Here is a 20,483-nt window from a genome sequence, read left to right as displayed (position 1 = left end):
AATAGGCAAATGTTTGGTAAAATCGTACATATACCCGGTAATCAGGTTTATTATGTACTTTCTGGAGTATAAGTTGCACCAGCCAAAAAATGCATAATAGAGAAGAAAAAAACATATATAAGTTGCACTGGAGTATGAAATGTGGTTGCAAGTGTGAAAATAACAAATAATATCACATATAAGTCGCTCCAGAGTATAAGTATATAAGTATAAATATAAGTATAAGTCACACCCCGGCCAAAACTATGAAAAAAGGTGCGACTTATAGTCCGGAAAATACGGTATTAGGGAAATGTGTAGTTGAACCGTCATTAAAAAACACTCTTTATTGTCATTTCATGTTTAAACACAATAAATATGTTACTAAAATACTAAAATGCACATTTATCAGACAAAATCAATCAAAACTAAAAGATGAATAACTGTTAAAGTAGACGCGCATTAATGCTTTGAATAGGGTTAAGATAATGAAAGGTTAAGTTATAGAAAGGAAAATAAAATCACGATCATTTCTCGTCGTAAATGTTTGTCTAAAATGATGTTTGCTTTCCAGACCTGCAGAAAAGTAAAACGCGAGGAGGCTTTTCACACTCGAGGGGCCCGTTTTTTTCTGGTTCCTTTCAAAACCAGCAATTTCCCCTCCGTCCAAACCATTTCTCTTTTGTTTCCTTTCAATTGCAGCCCGAGGACCAAAGTTTATAAAATGAAATGTTATTTGAGGCTGAGAGTTTGTCGTAAATCTTTTTGTTTTTTTTCGTTGCCGGGACGAATGTGGCTGTGGGAGAGAATCGTGAATCAAAACCAATGTACGACTTTGTGAAGAACAGAGGCCCCAAAATGGGCATCGCGCAGTGTTTTATGAACTCTTTGGGTTATCCTTTGTGCCACTGCTGCGGCTTCGTCTCTTTTCTATTATTAAACGTTACTTTACTTCTTCTTTGACATCTCGTGTGTTTTAAAACTCAATATATTGATAAAGTATTGAAAAAAACACATTATTTTCTGTTAAAAACACATTACTTTCCCTCTGTACTTGTTTTTAGCGCTCCGTCTAGTGGCAACAGAGGGAATTAGCATTGGGAAACGGATAAAGCTAGCTTGCCTATTAAAGGGCGTATGACAGGTTTTTACAATTCTCTAATTTTCACTTTATTTGGTGTATTTATACCTGTTGTACATATAAATTATAGTTTTACACCAGTTGAGTGTGTATTTGTGGAGAAAATGTGGAAAAATCTGCAGAAAATGACAGGAAGTGACATCACACTCAAAGTATATGCATAATTATACAAAGGAACTACTTTTTTGACATTAATTAAATGAAGTAAAGTCGATCTCATATATTTGTATTCGTCAAATAAAATAAACTCTAACATTAGATGAGCCCAGTGTTTTCTGGGTAATTTCCTACTGTGATGTCATCAATTACAAACAGGAAGTGAAACTATAAACCTAAAAAATGTGCTATTCTGTGATAAAATGTTTATAATTTTTAGCCAAATTCAAAATATATTTATCTTAACTGCATTTTAGTTCAACGAGTCGTCCGACCTGTAGGGGGCGCTTTAACACCGGATTTGTGCACAATCAGGACGAGCTCGGCGAGAAACAAACGTGCAGCTGCAGCGTCCTTCTCCGTAGATCTGCCCCTCACCTGGACACAGCGTTCCCACCCGTTCTAACCCGTCCTTCCTGTCCCGGTTCCTCCGCAGCGATCCTGTACACGTCCCGTTCTAACCCGTCCTTCCTGTCCCGGTTCCTCCGCAGCGATCCTGTACACGTCCCGTTCTAACCCGTCCTTCCTGTCCCGGTTCCTCCGCAGCGATCCTGTACACGTCCCGTTCTAACCCGTCCTTCCTGTCCCGGTTCCTCCGCAGCGATCCTGTACACGTCCCGTTCTAACCCGTCCTTCCTGTCCCGGTTCCTCCGCAGCGATCCTGTACACGTCCCGTTCTAACCCGTCCTTCCTGTCCCGGTTCCTCCGCAGCGATCCTGTACACGTCCTGCATTCTGGTCGGGATCTTTGTCACCAGCAGCGTGCCCATCTTCTTCGAGCTCTTCATCGAGACGGTTTACCCGGTGCCCGAGGGCATTACCTGCGGCGTGGTCACCTTCCTGGGGAACCTGGTCACCGGCCTCATGCTGTTCTTCCTCACGTTCTACTGCACAGGTAAAAGCACCGCCAGCAAACCAGAACCAGGGCTAAAGCAGGGCTAAACAAGAGCTAAACCTGGGCTAAACAAGAGCTAAACCTGGGCTAAACCTGGGCTAAACCTGGGCTAAACCTGGGCTAAACCTGGGCTAAACCCAGGACTAAACCCAGGACTAAACCCAGGACTAAAGTCAGGACTAAAGCCAGGACTAAACCTGGGCTAAACCTGGGCTAAACCTGGGCTAATCCAGGACTAATCCAGGACTAATCCAGGACTAATCCAGGACTAAACCAGGACTAAACCAGGACTAAACCAGGACTAAACCAGGACTAAACCAGGACTTGAACCAGGACTTGAACCAGGACTTGAACCAGGACTTGAACCAGGACTTGAACCAGGACTTGAACCAGGACTTGAACCAGGACTAAATCTGGATTTAACTTAAGCACTATGTCAGTCTGACTTAACCAGGATTTGAACAACACTAAACTAGGTCACAACAGAACTAAACCAGTGCTAAACCAGGATTTAAATAGGACTAAACCTGGATTTGATCAGGTCTAAACCAGGATTTATGGCTTCAAACTGGGACTAAACTATCAGACTGAATGATACTGACCCAGGACCAAACCAGGACAAGTCTAAAGTTCTAAAATCTCTGCATCAAAGTTTGAGAAGCTTTTTCCTTTTGTTACAAATGTATTTGTGAGTCTGAATTGCGCTCGAGAGGCGACTCACTCGGAGCTGAAAGGACCCACTTCCCCCTGTAATTTAGCCTCAATTTGACTTTGATTGGTCCACTCAGACTGATGTAATAATCCCGGCTGTGGAAATAGAGCTCTAAAAACAGCCCGTGTGGACTTTGGATACACTTTTGTTGTTTGTTTGTGCAAAGACGACAAAGAGGTTGTGAATTCCTGTTGCTTTTGTGTTTTAAAGTGACCAAGTTTGACGTACGTAAGTGTAGTAAACAAAAGAAAATATTATACATGTTGTTTTGCCATGACGCATGATTACAGGATGAAATCGCTGAAAAGTAAAAAAAATACTCCCAAAAAATACTTTCGTGAAATGGGGTTGCAATAAGTTCAACTTTTTTAATTTTATATTTTATTTATTTAACTTGGGCAAAATAGAACTAGAATTTTTTTTTTTTTTTTTTAGAAGTTTAATTTTATATTTGATTTAATTTTAAGTTTGTCGAAATAGAACAAACACACAAAAAATTAACAGAACTTTTAATGTTTTTTCTTGGGTTTACAGTAGTCTGTTGGTGGCATTGAAGTTATTATTATTATTATTATTATTATTATTATTATTAAGGAAACAATGGTAAAATCAGGTTCAAAATGACTTTATTTGAAACTAGTTTTCCTGATTTATGAACCATAAAGATAAATTAAACCAGATTGCACTGAGAACTTGCCAGGTGAGAACTTTCTGTTAGTTTCCATCCACTGCTGTGATGACCCATGTTTACTTTACATGAATAGTTTAACTAAACCAGGACTAAACCAGGACTAAACCAGGACTAAACCAGGACTAAACCAGAACTAAACCAGGACTAAACCAGGACTTCACTGGGATCAAACCAGGACTAAACCAGGACTAAACCAGGACTAAACCAGGACTAAACCAGGACTAAACCAGGACTTCACTGGGATCAAACCAGGATCAAACCAGGACTAAACCAGGACTAAACCAGGACTAAACCAGGACTAAACCAGGACTAAACCAGGACTAAACCAGGACTTCACCAGGACTTCCCATAATCCATGTTTAGATGTTTGAGCAGTATCTTTATTTCAGTCTCTCTCTGAAGACAAACACGAAGTTGCCCAGTGATGTCACAGTTTTCCCATCGGTTCTTGGTCAAAATCTAAGGCGTGCTATTGGTTAACGGCCGTGGCGTTCGCTTGACGAGACTTCTGCTGCAAAGAGGGCAAAAAGACTCCGCCCCAAATGGACAGGGGGCAGTAAACATGAAGACGCCACTAAATTTGATCACAAGCTGTTTTTTTTGTTACGACACCACAGTGGATTCTCTGAAGGGCGATCGAGGCGACATTTCACCGCCCACGTCCGTAACCTTGTTATATTTCGAGGCTTATTACAAATTTAAATGAAAGCGTGACCTCGGCGAGTCGAGGAAGGCTGAACCGCAGCAGTCAGCGCTAAAAACTGTGAGTGAAGTGGACAGAGGGCGATTTAGGCTAACGTTCTGCATTTAACCTTTGAGCATTTGTAAACGAGTCTGAACGAAAAGTGCATTATGATTTAGAGATTGTAACAACAATGCGAAACAACATTGATAAAATGGCTTTGCATTGGGATTTAACAGTAATGTGTTTGCCCGATGGTCGTATAAAGGTCGTGGTCAAGGTTAGATTTATTTGTGTTCACGGGTCTGAAGTGACGTGACACTCTCGTTGCTGCTGCCATCTTGAGGACAAAAGCTGCATGTTCACTGTGGGCCGTGCCGACAAAAAGTCTGAAAACAAAGGATTCTGTCTCTTCTGTCACGTCCCCAAAGATATAATTAGCAGGTTGTTGGGTCAAATCCCAGAAAGAGTTTCTGTCCTCACGTTACAGCTCCTCATCGACCTGCTTCATGAAATCAAACTGTCTGAATGATCAATTTGACATAAAAAGCAAGATTAAAAAAAGCACTTTACATTTAGTTTGTTATTTTTGTTATTGTTATTATTATTACTGTTATTTTACTATTATTATTTATGTAATTATTTTTCTTTTTAGTTTTTTTGCACTTAATGTTGCTTCTAAAAGTGTTCCTAAAGTGTTCCTAAGAACTAAACCAAGACTAAACTAGGACTCAACTAACTAAACCAGGCCAGAATACAACGGTACTAAACAGGACTAAACCAGGGCTAAACCTGGATTTAATCTCCTCCAAACCAGGATTTATGGGTTTAAACCTAGATTTATGGGTTTAAACCAGGACTAAACTATGAATATGTGAATCAGACTGAATGATTGTTCCACTAAAGAAGATTTTTCCATCCAAATCTGACTTCATCAACTTCAACAAATGATTCATAAAATGGGTGAAAAATCCTACTCATGACATTGAAATCTGCAGACACTTCCACCCGCTCTACTTTAGTCCCACAAGAACGAGAAGAGCGACTCCTCCTCATCCATAAGTCATCTCCCGCACGACGCCGGGCGAATCCGTAAAGCGTCCGCACAAAGGTTTGCGTCGTGAATCCGTGACGCGCTGACGATTGCGCTCGTCCGAAGGCAGATTAAACGCGTCGATACTGGAGCGTTTTGACCGCTCCCGTCCCGACTCCCGCTGCCCCCGACTTCTCAGATGAAATATGAAGTTGTCCGGATTCTTGCGCTGCCGCGGGGAGACTGTGGATCAGAGAGAGAGCTCGCCCAACTTTGCCCAGAGGAAATGGCCCCGAGACTGATGGCGACCGCTTCATCATCATGTGGAGCTATTGAGACGTAGCTTTTGTCTTCTTCTTCCGATGTCGCAGTGGTTAGTAGCGGTTTGATGGACGTGTAAAATATAGTGCGTTCTGTATTATTAGCCGCTTTAGTTTAGTTTTATAAATACTGTCGTTTTCATGGCTTCTGACTTGTGAGTGGAGCTGTTATTGTCTCATAATGTAAGACCACCATCATCATTTCAGAACTGTGTATCTGGGCCTCATAAATCGATACCTTCAGAACATATTTCAGACTGCTGGGAAACAAAAAAAAGGATGAGACAAACTGACACTGTAACTCAGCGGGAAACATCACAGACTCAACTTAGAAATGGACAAATTTAATACAAACTGGGCTGAATGGGAAACCTGTCTTGGACTTTTTGCCTTACATTTTTTATATATTTTTTTTCTTCTAAATTCTTGTTTTCAATCCTACAAAATTAGTTTTTCTCTCTAATTTATTTTATTTATTTTATATATATATATATATATATATATATATATATTTGTATTTTTGTGATAGTTATTTTATTTATTTTATTTATTTTATTTATTTATTTTATTTATTTTATTTATTTTATTTATTTTATTTATTTTATTTATTTTATTTATTTTATTTATTTTATTTATTTTATTTATTTTATTTATTTTATTTATTTGTGATTGTTAGTTTTTATTTTATTTTGAAAAAAGAGAAACGTTTGAATGAGTTGTGTTCATGTTTAAATAAATACAATCATGTTACACATTAAAAAATAACACTTTTTTTTTATTCATGGCTCTGTAAATAAATAAAAAAAATTGCCACAAGCTTTAAAATACGAATATTATAGATTATTTGTATTGTTATTTGCCTTCAAACATGCTCTTGAGTGCCTTTAGTTTGGCGTCTCGTGTGTTAGAACAAACACTGTCCCTGTAAAAGCAAAACCAGAATAAATGTAATCTCAATAAGGTAAAAAAATAAAATAACAAAGAACAAATAACACAAAGAAAAATCTATCGCTTGTTGTTGTTTTTTTTGTGGCTTTGCATTTTCCTCAAAATGTACATCTTCTTCCCCCATTTATTCATAGTTTACAGTATATTTTAGCTGTCCACTTATTATGAACATAAATCTATCTTCACTTAGCCTTTTCCCGTCACTCTTAACCTCATCTTATCCACTTTACTCTCCATTCTAGTCATTTCCCCCTCGGCCGTCTCCTTCTGAATGCTCAAATAAGTCCGCCAGCAAAACGTGTTTATGATTTGTCCGTTTTAATATCCACCAGAGCCTGGCCTCAGTTCAGCGATTCCCCTCGCCGGCCCCCCAGACGCGGCTCGTGTTGCGTTGGAGTGCCACCGGGGGCTTTCGGCCGCCGCCGCTCCTAAACGTGAATGAAAACCGCTCCGGGCCAAATATTACCCACGATTCATCCCGTGTCGCGGCGTACGCTTCCTGTTGTGGTTTGGCGCCGCGCGGAGGGGGAATACAGAGCGGGGGTGGGGCATTGTGGCAGGTGCTGGGCGGGGTTTCGGCAGGAGAAGTAGCATCGACTTAAACGGAGCCAGGAATTATTATAAACGGAATAAGAAAAGATGGAGCTTTTGGATTAGAGATGTCCCGCCCTGAATATTAAGGTGTTTTCAGGACGTATTTCAGGACTAAAAGGTGTACCGTATTTTCCGGACTATAAGTCGCACCTTTTTTCATAGTTTTGGCCGGGGTGCGACTTGTACTCCAGAGCGACTTATACCACAAGAGGGCGCTTTAGGCTCACTTCCTCTACCTCTGGAGTTGTGGAGTTGTTTAGAAGTGACACAGAGGAAGAAGAATTCAATGGATTTAGTGATTTTATGATAAATTTCCCCCAAAAATGCAACTTATATATGTTTTTTCTTCTCTATTATGCATTTTTTGACTGGTACGGTAATTTGGTATATATTTATTGCTACAGTAGTGACTTTCCAGGTGGCGCTAACAGGCTAAGGTGAGGCTCAATTTTGCTTATCGCTCTGTCAAAATGTTTAACGCTCCATATATTTGATTTGTTTGATCAGATGCAAAGCTAGAGGAGTTTTATTGATCATTTTGGAAAGTGGCGTGATTCAATTCTTAATCCCCACCCTCAAAGTTAATCTGCTGTTGTCATACTTCATGATTAGCGATGTCAAGATTATTAAACTAATTGTTAATCGTGATTATTCAGGTCTCAATATCATCGTGAGAGACGAGAATGATAATAGTGATAATTTTAGTTTTTTAATTTAATTTTTAATAATTTTTATTTTTTATTTTAGTTTTTCAATATACAGTTAAAAAAAAATACTTAATGTAAAGACCTGTTTTTAATTTAGCTTTTTAGTGAGACAAACAAATGGTGACAATAACAACATAAACATTTTACCCCCCAAAAAATAATAATAATAATAATAGTAGTAACAATAATTTATATATTTTTAATTTTTTAATTTTTGCTTTTTAGTGAGACATACAAACAGTGACCATAACAACATAGAAAATACAAAAATAAATAAATAATGATATTAATCAATATAATTTATTTTTTGTTTTTTAGAATTTGACATTTTTACAGCCCTTATAATGATGTATTAAAAAAAAATCTCAATTTGATTATTGCTAAAGGCAGATACGTGATTTAAGGCATGAAACCTCAGTATATTTTCTATCGATTTCATCCAGCTCTTGTTTATTGTGATCTTGGCGTTCATACATAATGCGCCATCGAAATGTTCATTTACTTTGCTCCTGGCCTATTGATTCTGTAATTGATCCTCCGCGGTCGTCGGGGGTTATATACCGTTATTAATACGTCCGCGCGATGTCCGTAGAGTTCATTGGCCGAGCTCTAAACCCTCACCGATGAAGCGCAACGCGGGCCCCAATCTATTACCCCCGGCGCAGTGGCCTCAATTAAGAGCGATTACAGTCCCAATATGGCCGCCGGCGCGCGTCCCGCCCGTGTGTCTGTGGCGCGTGCGGGCGGCGGAATGGGCTCTTAACGTGATGAACGACGTGTCCGCGGCGATGTCCTCTGACCTCCTGTGTAATCAATCGCTCACGACAATGGACAGAGCGATCAATAACCTCTCAAACATGGCCGCCATTCATCTCGCGTCTGAGCAGGTGGCGTCGGACGGGCGGCAAAAGCATGCGAACTTAAGATTAGTTTTATTGAATCGGAGGAAATGTGTCAAAAAGTGACTCGCAATTAAGATGAACGAGGATGAATTAAGGCGAGACGCTGCAGGTGAATAGAATACATCTTAAATTTGGAGTTATCACCTTGAAACGTACAAAAAATAGCTAAAATTGCACGTATTTTGGGACATAACGGATGAGCCAGGTTTAAACATCTTCCTTTTGTTGACATATTTGATCTGATAAATAGATCTTAATGAAAATGTATGAAAAATAATATCGGGGGGGGAAAGAATTACATAAAAAGAAAGTTCATGGGGATTTTTTTTTTAAAGTTTGAATAAATTTGGTTTAGTTGTAGTTAGTTACTTTAAGGGTAAATGTTCAGCATGAATCTGTGCATGGAGGTTTATTACCGTATTTTCCAGACTATAAGTTGCACCTTTTTTCATGTTTTGGCCGGGGTGCGACTTATACTTATATTTATACTTATATACTTATACTCTGGAGTGACTTATACGTGATATTATTTGTTATTTTCACACTTGCAACTGCATTTCATACTCCAGTGCAACTTATATATGGTTTTTTTCCCCTCTATTATGCATTTTTTGGCTGGTGCGACTTATACTCTGAAAAATACAGTAAATGTAAAAAGGCTCTTATCACGCTTAAAGACCTGGTAAGTAAAATTTGCATATCAAGTATATTGCTTATGATAAATAATACATTAACACAAAAAATGAAACTTGAGCACATTGTAAACTCCCAAAAACAGATATTTCTGTTCTTTTGTGATTTATTTTTCAGTAATTTCACTTTTGTCTGATACAAACACATTTAAAGACATAAAAGAGCACATTTACAATCATTCTGTGGGAATATTGTTTTTGAGATCCATAAATAAAATCATCTCTGTCAATATCGCCCTTTAGTAGTAATAACTGTGAAAGGGCAAAGCGTAATAATAATAATAATAATAATAATCTGGGATGGATGTATTAATGTGCTCTGGGTCATGAATGTAAGGAGTTTATAATTAAGTCTTGACCTATTGGTGTCGACAGCTTTTCAAATGAAAAGGCAAAAAGAGGGAAAATGCAGTGTCGTTATTATAGAATGTGAGAGAAGTGGAATATTATTCACTTCATGTACAATTTAAAAGTACTGTGAGTTTGTGTATATTTTTACATCTCTAAAAGTTTTGTGATTGCTGCAGTCTTGGTTTGGTCCAGATTTAGTCCTGGTGTAGTACCGGTGTAGTCCAGGTGTAGTCCAGATTTAGTCCTGGTGTAGTACCGGTGTAGTCCAGGTGTAGTCCAGATTTAGTCCTGGTGTAGTACCGGTGTAGTCCAGGTGTAGTCCAGATTTAGTCCTGGTGTAGTACCGGTGTAGTCCAGGTGTAGTCCAGATTTAGTCCTGGTGTAGTACCGGTGTAGTCCAGGTGTAGTCCAGATTTAATCCTGGTGTAGTACCGGTGTAGTCCAGGTGTAGTCCAGATTTAATCCTGGTGTAGTACCGGTGTAGTCCCAATTTAGTTCCGATGTAGTCTCAATTTAGTCCCGGTGTAGTCCCGATTTAGTCCAGGTGTAGTCCAGATTTAGTCCAGGTGTAGTCCAGATTTAGTCCTAGTGTAGTCCAGGTGTAGTCCAGATTTAGTCCTAGTGTAGTCCAGGTGTAGTCCAGATTTAGTCCTAGTGTAGTCCAGATTTAGTCCTGGTGTATTCCCGGTGTAGTCCTTTTTTTTTTTAAGTATGGACATAGCATTGGATGAACCAGATGCAATGTTTTCCGCCCACTTCACAGCACTGAAACAGCCCTGGTCAAAGTACTCAACGATCTCCTCACCTCTGCAGACTCCGGGGCCCTCAACATCCTGTTACTACTAGACCTCAGCGCAGCCTTTGACACTATAAACCATTCCATCCTCCTACAAAGGCTGCGCCAACTGGGTGTTGAGGGCTCTGCACTTGACTGGCTCACATCCTACCTCACCAACAGGCAAGAGTTCATTTCCCTCTCCGGTCACTCATCCACCCTCTCCCCAGTAATGCAGGGGTCCCCCAGGGCTCAGTCCTCGGCCCCCTCCTCTTCATCTGCTACATCTTCCCCTTTGGTCACATCCTCCGCCAACTCAACCTGGACTTTCACTGCTACGCTGACGACACCCAGATATACCTCACCACCAAATCCACCCAAAACCCTCCCTTCAGCCACATCGAAACCTGCATCTCTACAATAAAATCATGGCTCACTCTCAACTTCCTCAAACTGAACAGTGACAAAACAGAGCTCCTCCTCATTGGCACCAAATCCACTCTCAATAAAACTGGTCCCTTTTCACTCAGCATCGACACCTCGACCATCACCCCCTCTACCCTGGTACGCAATCTCGGTGTCATCATGGACCCCACCCTCTCCTTCACTCCCCATGTCAGCCACATCGTCAAGACCTCATACTTCCACCTCCGCCGCATCGCCAAAATCAGACACTGCCTCACCCTCCCCGCTGCTGAATCCCTCATCCATGCCTTCATCTCCTCCCGCCTCGACTACTGCAACTCCCTCCTCACTGGCATCTCCTCCCATTCCCTCCATAGACTCCAAATGGTCCAAAACTCCGCTGCCCGCCTCCTCACCCACACCCTCCTCCTCACCCACACCCGGTCCCGTGAACACATCACTCCCGTTCTCCGCTCTCTCCACTGGCTCCCCATCAAGCAGCTCATAAACTTTAAAATACTCCTCCTCACCTTCAAAGCTCTTCACCACCTTGCCCCCCCCTACCTGTCTGACCTCCTCATCCCCCACCGCCCCACCCGAGCTCTCCGATCCTCCTCCTCTCTCACCCTGACTGCACCAACATCCCGACTCAAAGGTTTTGGCGACAGAGCATTCTCCCGAACAGCACCCCGACTCTGGAACTCCCTCCCCCAACCTGTCCGCCACTCTCCCTCACTCACAACATTCAAATCCTGCCTAAAAACATACCTCTTCACCCAAGCCTATGACCTCCCCCTCCCCTAGCCTCCTCTACCCCATTGCCTACTCTTCTACCCCCTGTTACATCCCCATCTTTTTCTCTCTACTTCGTCTGTCTTCATTTTATCTGTATATTAATGCGTATTGTACGTGTTGTCCCCCCTGTCTGTAAATACCCCCCCTTTTTTATTATGTTCAGCGTCTTTGGTTCACTGAAAAGCGCTATATAAATAAAAGTTATTATTATTATTATTATTATTATTATTATTTTAAGTGTATGTAGCAGAATATGCTAATTTTCAACACATGTCCATAAGGCCAATTTAGAGTTGCCAATTTTACCTAACACATACATGTGGAGGAGCCGGAGAACCCGGAGAGAACCCACAGTAACACTGGGAGAACATGCAGACTCCACCCAGAGAGATCATGTGATGTTGGTCTGGTCCGGGAATTGAACCCATGATCTCCTTCTTGGGAGGCAAGAGCGCTAACCGCCTTTGCCACCGTGCACTTGCACCGTGTAGTCTCGGTGTAGTCCAGATGTAGTCCTTGTGTAGTCCCGGTGTAGTCCCGGTGTATTCTCGGTGTATTCTCGGTGTCTTCCAGGTGTAGTCCCGGTGTCGTCCAGGTGTAGTCCCGGTGTCGTCCAGGTGTAGTCCCGGTGTCTTCCAGGTGTAGTCCCGGTGTCGTCCAGGTGTAGTCCCGGTGTATTCTCGGTGTATTCTCTGTGTATTCTCGGTGTCGTCCAGGTGTAGTCCCGGTGTCGTCCAGGTGTAGTCCCGGTGTAGTCCCGGTGTATTCTCGGTGTATTCTCGGTGTATTCTCGGTGTATTCTCGGTGTAGTCCCGGTGTAGTCCCGGTGTCGTCCAGGTCTAGTCCCGGTGTCGTCCCGGTGTAGTCCCGGTGTATTCTCGGTATAGTCCCGGTGTAGTCCCGGTGTCGTCCAGGTGTAGTCCCGGTGTATTCTCGGTGTAGACTTGATCTGGTCCGACTCGAGTTCAGGCTCAGTTTGATGTGTTGCGTGCCCTCTAAGTGTAATCCAGGCTTAACTGCTGCGCGGGTGATGATCGTTCAGATACAACGCCGTATTTAAACAACCATGTGGAAAGACGAATCCCGTGGTCATGGAGAACACTGTCAAAACATTGGCATCGAGCAGAGGAAACATCTAAAGAAGAAGCAGAAACTAATCTACTGGGGCTCTGAAGCCCAGTGAGAGTCTGAAGTGTAATATTAGAGCGTTTGTGGCGATAATAAGTCAAATATTAAGCGTAATTGTCTGTAATTGAAATTGACAGATGGAAAGAGAGGCGTAATCTTCCTAACAGCCACAAAAGCTTCTGCTCTTTTGTGGTTGAACCTAACAATCAACAAAGCACGTTTTTTAGCCAATCGAGACCTTCTTTGTAGTCGATTGCAGCCCTGCTCCAAATGTCGTCGATAAACAGGAAGTTGACGCCCTCGATATTCAGATTGTGCATATTTCCAAAACAACAACGCCTTTTTTTATTGACATTTCTTCCACTTCTAAATCAGGAAAAGCCAAAGAAAGTAACTAAGTGAAAAGTCTGTCTTTGCGATTCCTTTAATCCACTTCCATCCTCTGCGTCCGATAAAGCATCTTCGCTCTTTGTGATCGGCGAACTCTTTTATAATTAACTCTGAAGCCAAAGGTGACGAAATACAACCACCTCTTTCCTTTTTATCCTCTAATCCAATTTCTACTCCATTTGCTCCTGTTTCTGCTCCATTAATCACAAAGCGGCGAGTCCACTATTAAACTTTTATCGTTAATTTGAGTTATCGCTTGTTTTTGGCGTCGCGCTCACGTGCTAGACTTTTGACGACGTTTCTGTTCACGACGGAGGACGAGGATTATACGTGTGATTTTATCGTAGATTTACTGTTTTTTTTTTAAGAGAAATATTCAAACTCGTGAACCACAAATGTTCAAACGTGTCATTATTGGTTCCGGATCGACACCACAAACTTTATTAAACTCTCCAAGTGTTTTCAAACTGACTTAAAACGACGGAGAAGACGTTGGACTTTGTGCCAGTTTTTGTTCCACATGGACAGTAATTGCAGAGATATGAACCATAAAGATCTGAAATATTGGGTACCACTTTATAATAACTACTAATTCATAAGCACATACAATTAATTAAGCATGATTCAGGCTTAGTAACTAATAATTTAAGGGTTAAGTTTAGGAATTAGGGGTTAAATTGTTACTTAACCTGAATTATTCTTTGTTCACTATGATTTAACCCTTGTTCATGCTTTATTAAGGCAGGAATAAGTGTAGTTATTATAAAGTGTTAAATATTGGTTTGAGTCTGTTTTTTTTGGTAACATTTCATAATAAGTGGTCATAAATTCATATATTTATGCATTATTATACTATGAGTTATGCAGTTTATCGTGGTCTTTAACGCTTCTGTGAAAACACAAGGTCGTCGTAGGTTTGAAAGATAGAACCGAGTCTAACCGAGTCTAACCTGAGCATTAAACTCATTTATCACCAGCTCATTCTCAGTCCATGATCATTACTTCATTGTGATTCTGCTCCTCAGACAAACATTCAAATATCATTTGATTGACGGCTCAAATATGACACAAAACATCAAATGGACTGAATAATGTTGTAATATTGTCACTTCATGAAGGTTTAACAGTTTGGATTGTACAGCAGTTTACATAAAAGAATGTTTACAGCCGTTTAGTGTCATCCATCCACTGTTGGAGAATTACTGTATTTTCTGGAGTATAAGTCGCACCAGCCAAAAGATGCATAATAGAGAAGAAAAAAACATATAAGTCGCACTGGAGTATAAGTTTATAAGTATAAATATAAGTACAAGTCGCACCCCGGCCAAAACTATGAAAAAGGGTGCTTATAGTCCGGAAAATACGGTAATATTCATCCGTCCACTTTATTTCTATCTGTCCGTCGCCTTCCGCTTATCCTGATCCAGACTTCCCTCTCCCCAGACTTCCCTCTCCCCAGACTTCCCTCTCCCCAGACTTCCCTCTCCCCAGACTTCCCTCTCCCCAGACTTCCCTCTCCCCAGACTTCCCTCTCCCCAGACTTCCCTCTCCCCAGACTTCCCTCTCTCCAGACTTCCCTCTCCCAGACTTCCCTCTCCCCTCTCCCCAGACTTTCCCTCCTCAGACTTCCCTCTCCCCAGACTTCCCCCTCTCCCCAGACTTCCCCCTCCCCAGACTTCCCCCTCTCCCCAGTCTTCCCCTCCTCAGACTTCCTCCTCCCCAGACTTCCCTCTCCCCAGACTTCCCCCTCTCCCCAGTCTTCCCCTCCCCAGACTTCCCTCTCCCCAGACTTCCCCCTCTCCCCAGACTTCCCTCTCCCAGACTTCCCCCTCTCCCCAGTCTTCCCCTCCCCAGACTTCCCTCTCCCCAGACTTCCCCCTCTCCCCAGACTTCCCTCTCCCAGACTTCCCCCTCTCCCCAGACTTCCCCTTCCCCTGACACTTCCTCCAACTCCTCCGGGGGGATCCTAAGGCGTTCCCAGGCCACAGAGACACAGTCCCTCCACCGTTTCCAAGGAAACGGGTGTCCAGGGATCCACTTTATTATCATTTCATTCACAAGAAACAATACAACAAGAATGACTCTGTTTAATGTACCATCACACATTTCCAACCAAAATGATTTCAGAACAAAACCACACGTTCCTGTTGAAGCGTGACAATCCGTGTTTAAATGTCGAATCCGGCTGAGCGTCGAAAGCAGACGTTATTCGTTCCGCTCCGTTGCCCTTTGACCCTTTGTGAACCGCCCTCTTTGAACCTGCAGGAATGAACAGAGCAGGTGTAATAATATCGCCCGTGTCCAGAGCCGTCTCGGCGTGACCTCCGACCCTGGCGTGTGTGCTTTATTTCCTTTTCGAGGCGTCGGTCAAAGGTCACGGCTCGAGCGTAAAAGAAGCCGCCGCGATAAAACGTAAAGGAAATGTTTTACTAAAGATGTGGAACAAACCAGAACCAAAGTGAAAACTGCAGTGGAAAGACAAACGAGACATGTTAAACAGAAAAGAACCACAGACCCTTTAAAATGGAATCATCGCATTCCCGTTCTTCATCCGTCAAAACAAAACCTTCTCTTTCCCATTGAATTTAAACATATTTTGTAGAATGTCTGTCCAGATTATTTATAGGTTTATAATAAGTTCTGATTTACATGCCTTAAGATTACAGTTATGATGGTCATAACTTTGTTTTATTTAGTCAATCACCATATTTCAGTCTTTATTCGGTTAATAGTGTCATTAAAAAGTCTCGGAAATACCGTATTTTCCGGACTATAAGTCGCACCAGCCAAAAAATGCATAATAGATAAGAAAAAAACATATATAAGTCGCACTGGAGTATAAGTCGCACTTGTGGGGGAAATGTATTTGATAAAATCCAAGACCAAGAACAGACATTTCATCTATAAATGCAGTTTAAAATAATAACAGATGAGAGAACATGGTGAATAGGTGTACTTATGCTAACGCTAACACCTTCAGCTACGTGACAAGTTTACCAAAGCATCAGTATTACCGTATTTTCTGGACTATAAGTCGCACCTCTTTTCATATTTTTCGCCCGGGTTCGACTTATACTTATATTTATACTTATACTCCGGAGCGACTTATATGTGATATTATTTGTTATTTTCACACTTGCAACCACATTTCATACTCCAGTGCGACTTATATATGTTTTTGTCTTCTCTATTTTGCACTTTTTTGGCTGGTGCTACTTATACTCCAGAAAATGCAGTACCCCACATCACTAAATCCATTCAATTCTTCTTCCTCGGTGTCACTTCTAAACAACTCCCCAAACTCCGCAGGTAGAGGAAGTGTAGATTCTTCTAGCGCCCTCTTGTGGTTACCAGTGTGAAAATAACGAATAATATCACATATAAGTCGCTCTGGAGTATAAGTCGCCCCCCGACCAAAACTATGCGACTTATAGTCCGGAAAATACAGCAATAATAGTCGGCTGCTCAAAGAATCGTTCGTTGCGGCCCGAGTCCAAACGCCAAAGCTTTTCCTCGTCACACATTTGTTTTTACTCAAATAATACTATATTTTATGGGTCTTTTCTCTTTCCAAACCTGATTCAAACCCTTTGCTTGTTGTCTCTCCCGTTGCAGAAGTGTCGTGGCTGAACTGGTGCCTGGTCGGCTCGTGTCTCTTCAGCCTCGTCCTCCTCCTCTTCTTCAGGGAAACCTACGACCGCCTCTACCTGGACGTCTTCGTGTCCGTATGAAAGGGAACGAAAGAGACCGAACTCAGATCGTTTCTAACATTAATTTTATTGCACAAAACGTGGACTAAACAAGGGACTTTGGGAATTGTAAATGTTTGTTACGGACGCGTTTGTGTTCGTCTTTAACTCTTGTTCGTACGGAAACACGTGGAGTTTTAACCGCGCATGTTGTTTACAAATGATGTACATATCTCTGTCGGACCTAATGAGGAAGTAGTGTATGGAATCGGCCAATCAGAAGGCTTGTCCGCGTCTATAAGGGAAGTAAACGTCTGCATCTGAATGTCCGCCCGTGCCCAGACTCGATGGCAGTGTTAAGTGATGATGTCACGACTCTTACTTCCTGGTCCAGCACGTCACAGTCTGGGGGAGGTTGATTGATGAAAACAAATGCTAAAAAATAAATAAATGGAAAAACCCATTGATGTTATTTAGAATGAAACGGTTTCTGTTCCCTGCGTTGTCTTAGATTAATCGGGAGGAAAACTGTTTCAAAAAGAGATCTCAGTGGAACAAATACATGTCAATAAATAAATAACTGATAAACTGTAACATTGAACATTTGGACCTGTGATGTCACACTTAACAAGCCCATAGTACCTCATTCACTGCGGCTAATGTTAGCGACTTTAGCTAAGGTTTGTGGCTAATGTAAGCAACTTAAGCTAAGGTTAGTATCAAATATTAGCAACTTAAGCTAAATTAAGTGGCTTGCTTTAGCAACTTTAGCTAAGGTGAGTGGCTAATGTTAGCAACTTGCCATAGCAACTTAAGCTAAGGTTAGTGGCTAATGTTAGCAACTCAAGCTAAGTTTAGTGGCTAATGCTAGTGTGCTAGGTGTTTTTTTCATCCGCTGAACATTTGAACATCACTTAAAACGGCGAGACCTCTAAAAAGTGTTCTAGACTTTCGGACGCAGACATTGTGTTACTAAATATAAATCTACCAGCGTTTGGCTAAAGTTAACGCCAAGCCCTGATGCAAAGGAAACGCTAATGTTACACAATGGCTTTAATTTTAAAACTGGATACTTCATGTGCAATATCTCTAAAAAGCTGCGCTATGTTCACGGTTATTCTGATGAAAAACACATTCTTACTGTGAACGGTGTCGCCTCTCCACAGACCTGAGCTGGTGGAGTTACTTGTTTGTCTCCATGGAGATAGATACGTTTAATGCCATACTGTGGAACATTCCGAGCATGGCCATATCAGCATAATCTAGTTTATTTTTACATTTCTTTACAGGTTTTTAAAGCCGTTTTCACACTGGGCCCGGTTCAGTTTGTTTGTTTGTTTGTATTCATCCTAATTTAATCACGATTTTGAGTCTGAACGCAGCCTTGAACTCCTGATGTCGCCCTACACATGTATATTTTTCCCGCAAAGTATAATTTGAAGTGTAATACTTAAAACATGGTGAAATTGCGTATCCAATTTTCTTCGTATGCCACAGTAACAAGGTCAAATTCTCACATCGTTTTCACGTTGTCTTATGTTTTTAAGCGTGTCATTCATTTGTGTTGAAAATGTCATATGGTCATTGTAATAGATGTTTTTTTTTACGTGTTTTGTTTTGGCCCATCGCTTGCCAGTATGTTTTTTACATTTACATTTACGCACCAGCCAAAGGACCGTCTCAAAGTGAATGCAAATGTAAAGGTCGTCACGTTTACTTGTTTGAGAGGTTTAGTCGAAGACGCAAAAAGAGGCTGAGAAGTTTCACTAAATGACATGAACTTGACTAAATGTACTGTGGTTTTTACAACGTCGAGAGGCTTTGGTCGCGCTGCAGGCAAAAAGTGGACAAACGTTGGATTTAGTGAAAGGACACCGGACTTTTCTGAGCTTTTAATCATGTTCTAGCACTTTTCCCTCATCACAGACACACCTGGAGTAACATTTAGCTTCAGTCACGCTAGTTTCATGAATCCTGGTTAAAAAAAAAAAAAAAAGTTTTCTCCCCTCCGAGCGTCAAAAACACTCCGTTCTGAATCTCCTCAATCTTCTGCTGTTTTTTAACTCTATAAATCATCTCCAGACTCGGTTCTAAACATAAGATGTCAAAGCAAAAGAACACAACATCAGGTTTAAAGGTTTATAGAACAAATAACGCATAATATGTGTCCTTTAAATGTTTTGCAAATTAAAATAATAAATTCAGTTCTGTTTAGCAAATTACTGGGGGGAAAATGTAGAATAAACCAATTAGACAAAATACATGAGACAAAATGTTATGGATTCTACATGGATTTTGATTTTATTATTGTCGCATGGTTATCGTTTTATTCCTCTTAAACGCAATCGCCGCACGTTGTCCAGAGTCCGACGTTTTTGCCTGTCACATTTGAGCGTGTTAAACGTCGCCCGTCGAGTCCGTTCACGTTACATCGCGTGTTCTCGTCTTCCGATTGCGCAGCCTTTGTCCACTCGTCCCTGCAGTGTGACTCCGCCCACAAACCCGCCCCGTTTCCCGGCGCTCGGTTTTTAACGTTTTATTTATTTGTGTCAGAGGTGCCCTGCCTTAAACGCCCCTGGTACTCTAACTGTCTCCACTGTTCCCCCTCGCTCTTGTGTCATAAATCTGTATATTTGTATTGCACTGTATAAACGGGGCTTTTGGGAATATAATTATAATTGTCCTCTTTGTGTGGGGAAGAAAAATGTGACTGTTCAATTTCCAGCACCTTATTAAAATGATTTTGAGAAAGGTGTTTTGTTATTTCTTACCGTAGTCGTATTCAGCATTTTTGTATGTAACGCATTTCCTTTTTACAAAATAATCACAATATAAGTTGCACTTTTTATCATAGTTTTGGCCGGGGTGCAACTTATATTCCAGAGCGACTTATATCTGATATTGTTATTTTCACATGACGACCACAAGAGGGCGCTCAAGGCTCTAAGCGACGCAGAAGAAGAATCTGCACTTCCTCTTCCTCTGGAGTTTGTGGAGTTGTTTAGAAGTGACACAGAGGAAGAAGAATTCAATGGATTTAGTGATTTGGGGTAAAACTGATGCTTTGGTAAACTTGTTAGCATGTTCTTTATGCTATAGTTATCTGAATAACTGTTCATATGTTACGTTAACATACCAGACACTTACCACAGTTCTGTCTGTGCCTCATGTAGCTGAAGGTGTTAGCGTTAGCATACGTCATGTAGCTGAAGGTGTTAGCGTTAGCATACGTCATGTAGCTGAAGGTGTTAGCGTTAGCATACGTCATGTAGCTGAAGGTGTTAGCGTTAGCATACGTACACCTATTCACCATGTTCTCTCATCTGTTATTATTTTAAACTGCATTTCAAGATGAAACGTCTGTTCTTGGTCTTGGATTTTATCAAATCAATTTCCCCCAAAAATGCGACTTAAACTTCAGTGTGACTTATATGTTTTTTTCTTCTCTATTATGTCTTTAAAAGTCTTCAAAAATGGGAACAACCAAGCTAGTTTATTT

At 41.2% G+C, this 20,483-nt stretch overlaps 1 protein-coding gene across 1 annotated transcript in view; it reads left to right on the top strand.

The window, feature by feature from the left end:
* slc49a4 (solute carrier family 49 member 4) overlaps positions 1–19,735 on the top strand; it is a 106,090-nt gene extending 86,355 nt beyond the window's left edge. Inside the window, exons 8-9 of the mRNA XM_072445253.1 lie at positions 1,988–2,170; positions 16,911–19,735. Of these exons, the coding sequence (XP_072301354.1) occupies positions 1,988–2,170; positions 16,911–17,026 (299 nt within the window). The 3' untranslated portion in view covers positions 17,027–19,735. The remainder of the gene's footprint in view (positions 1–1,987; positions 2,171–16,910) is intronic.
* The last annotated feature ends 748 nt before the right edge of the window (positions 19,736–20,483 follow it).

Source organism: Eucyclogobius newberryi, unplaced genomic scaffold (genome assembly GCF_026437365.1).
Source record: "Eucyclogobius newberryi isolate DKJ021-1_F unplaced genomic scaffold, fEucNew1.0.hap1 SCAF_14, whole genome shotgun sequence".
Taxonomy (NCBI): Eukaryota; Metazoa; Chordata; class Actinopteri; order Gobiiformes; family Gobiidae; genus Eucyclogobius; species Eucyclogobius newberryi.
Note: the sequence above shows the minus strand (reverse complement) of the source record. Positions and strands in the feature narration are given on the sequence as shown.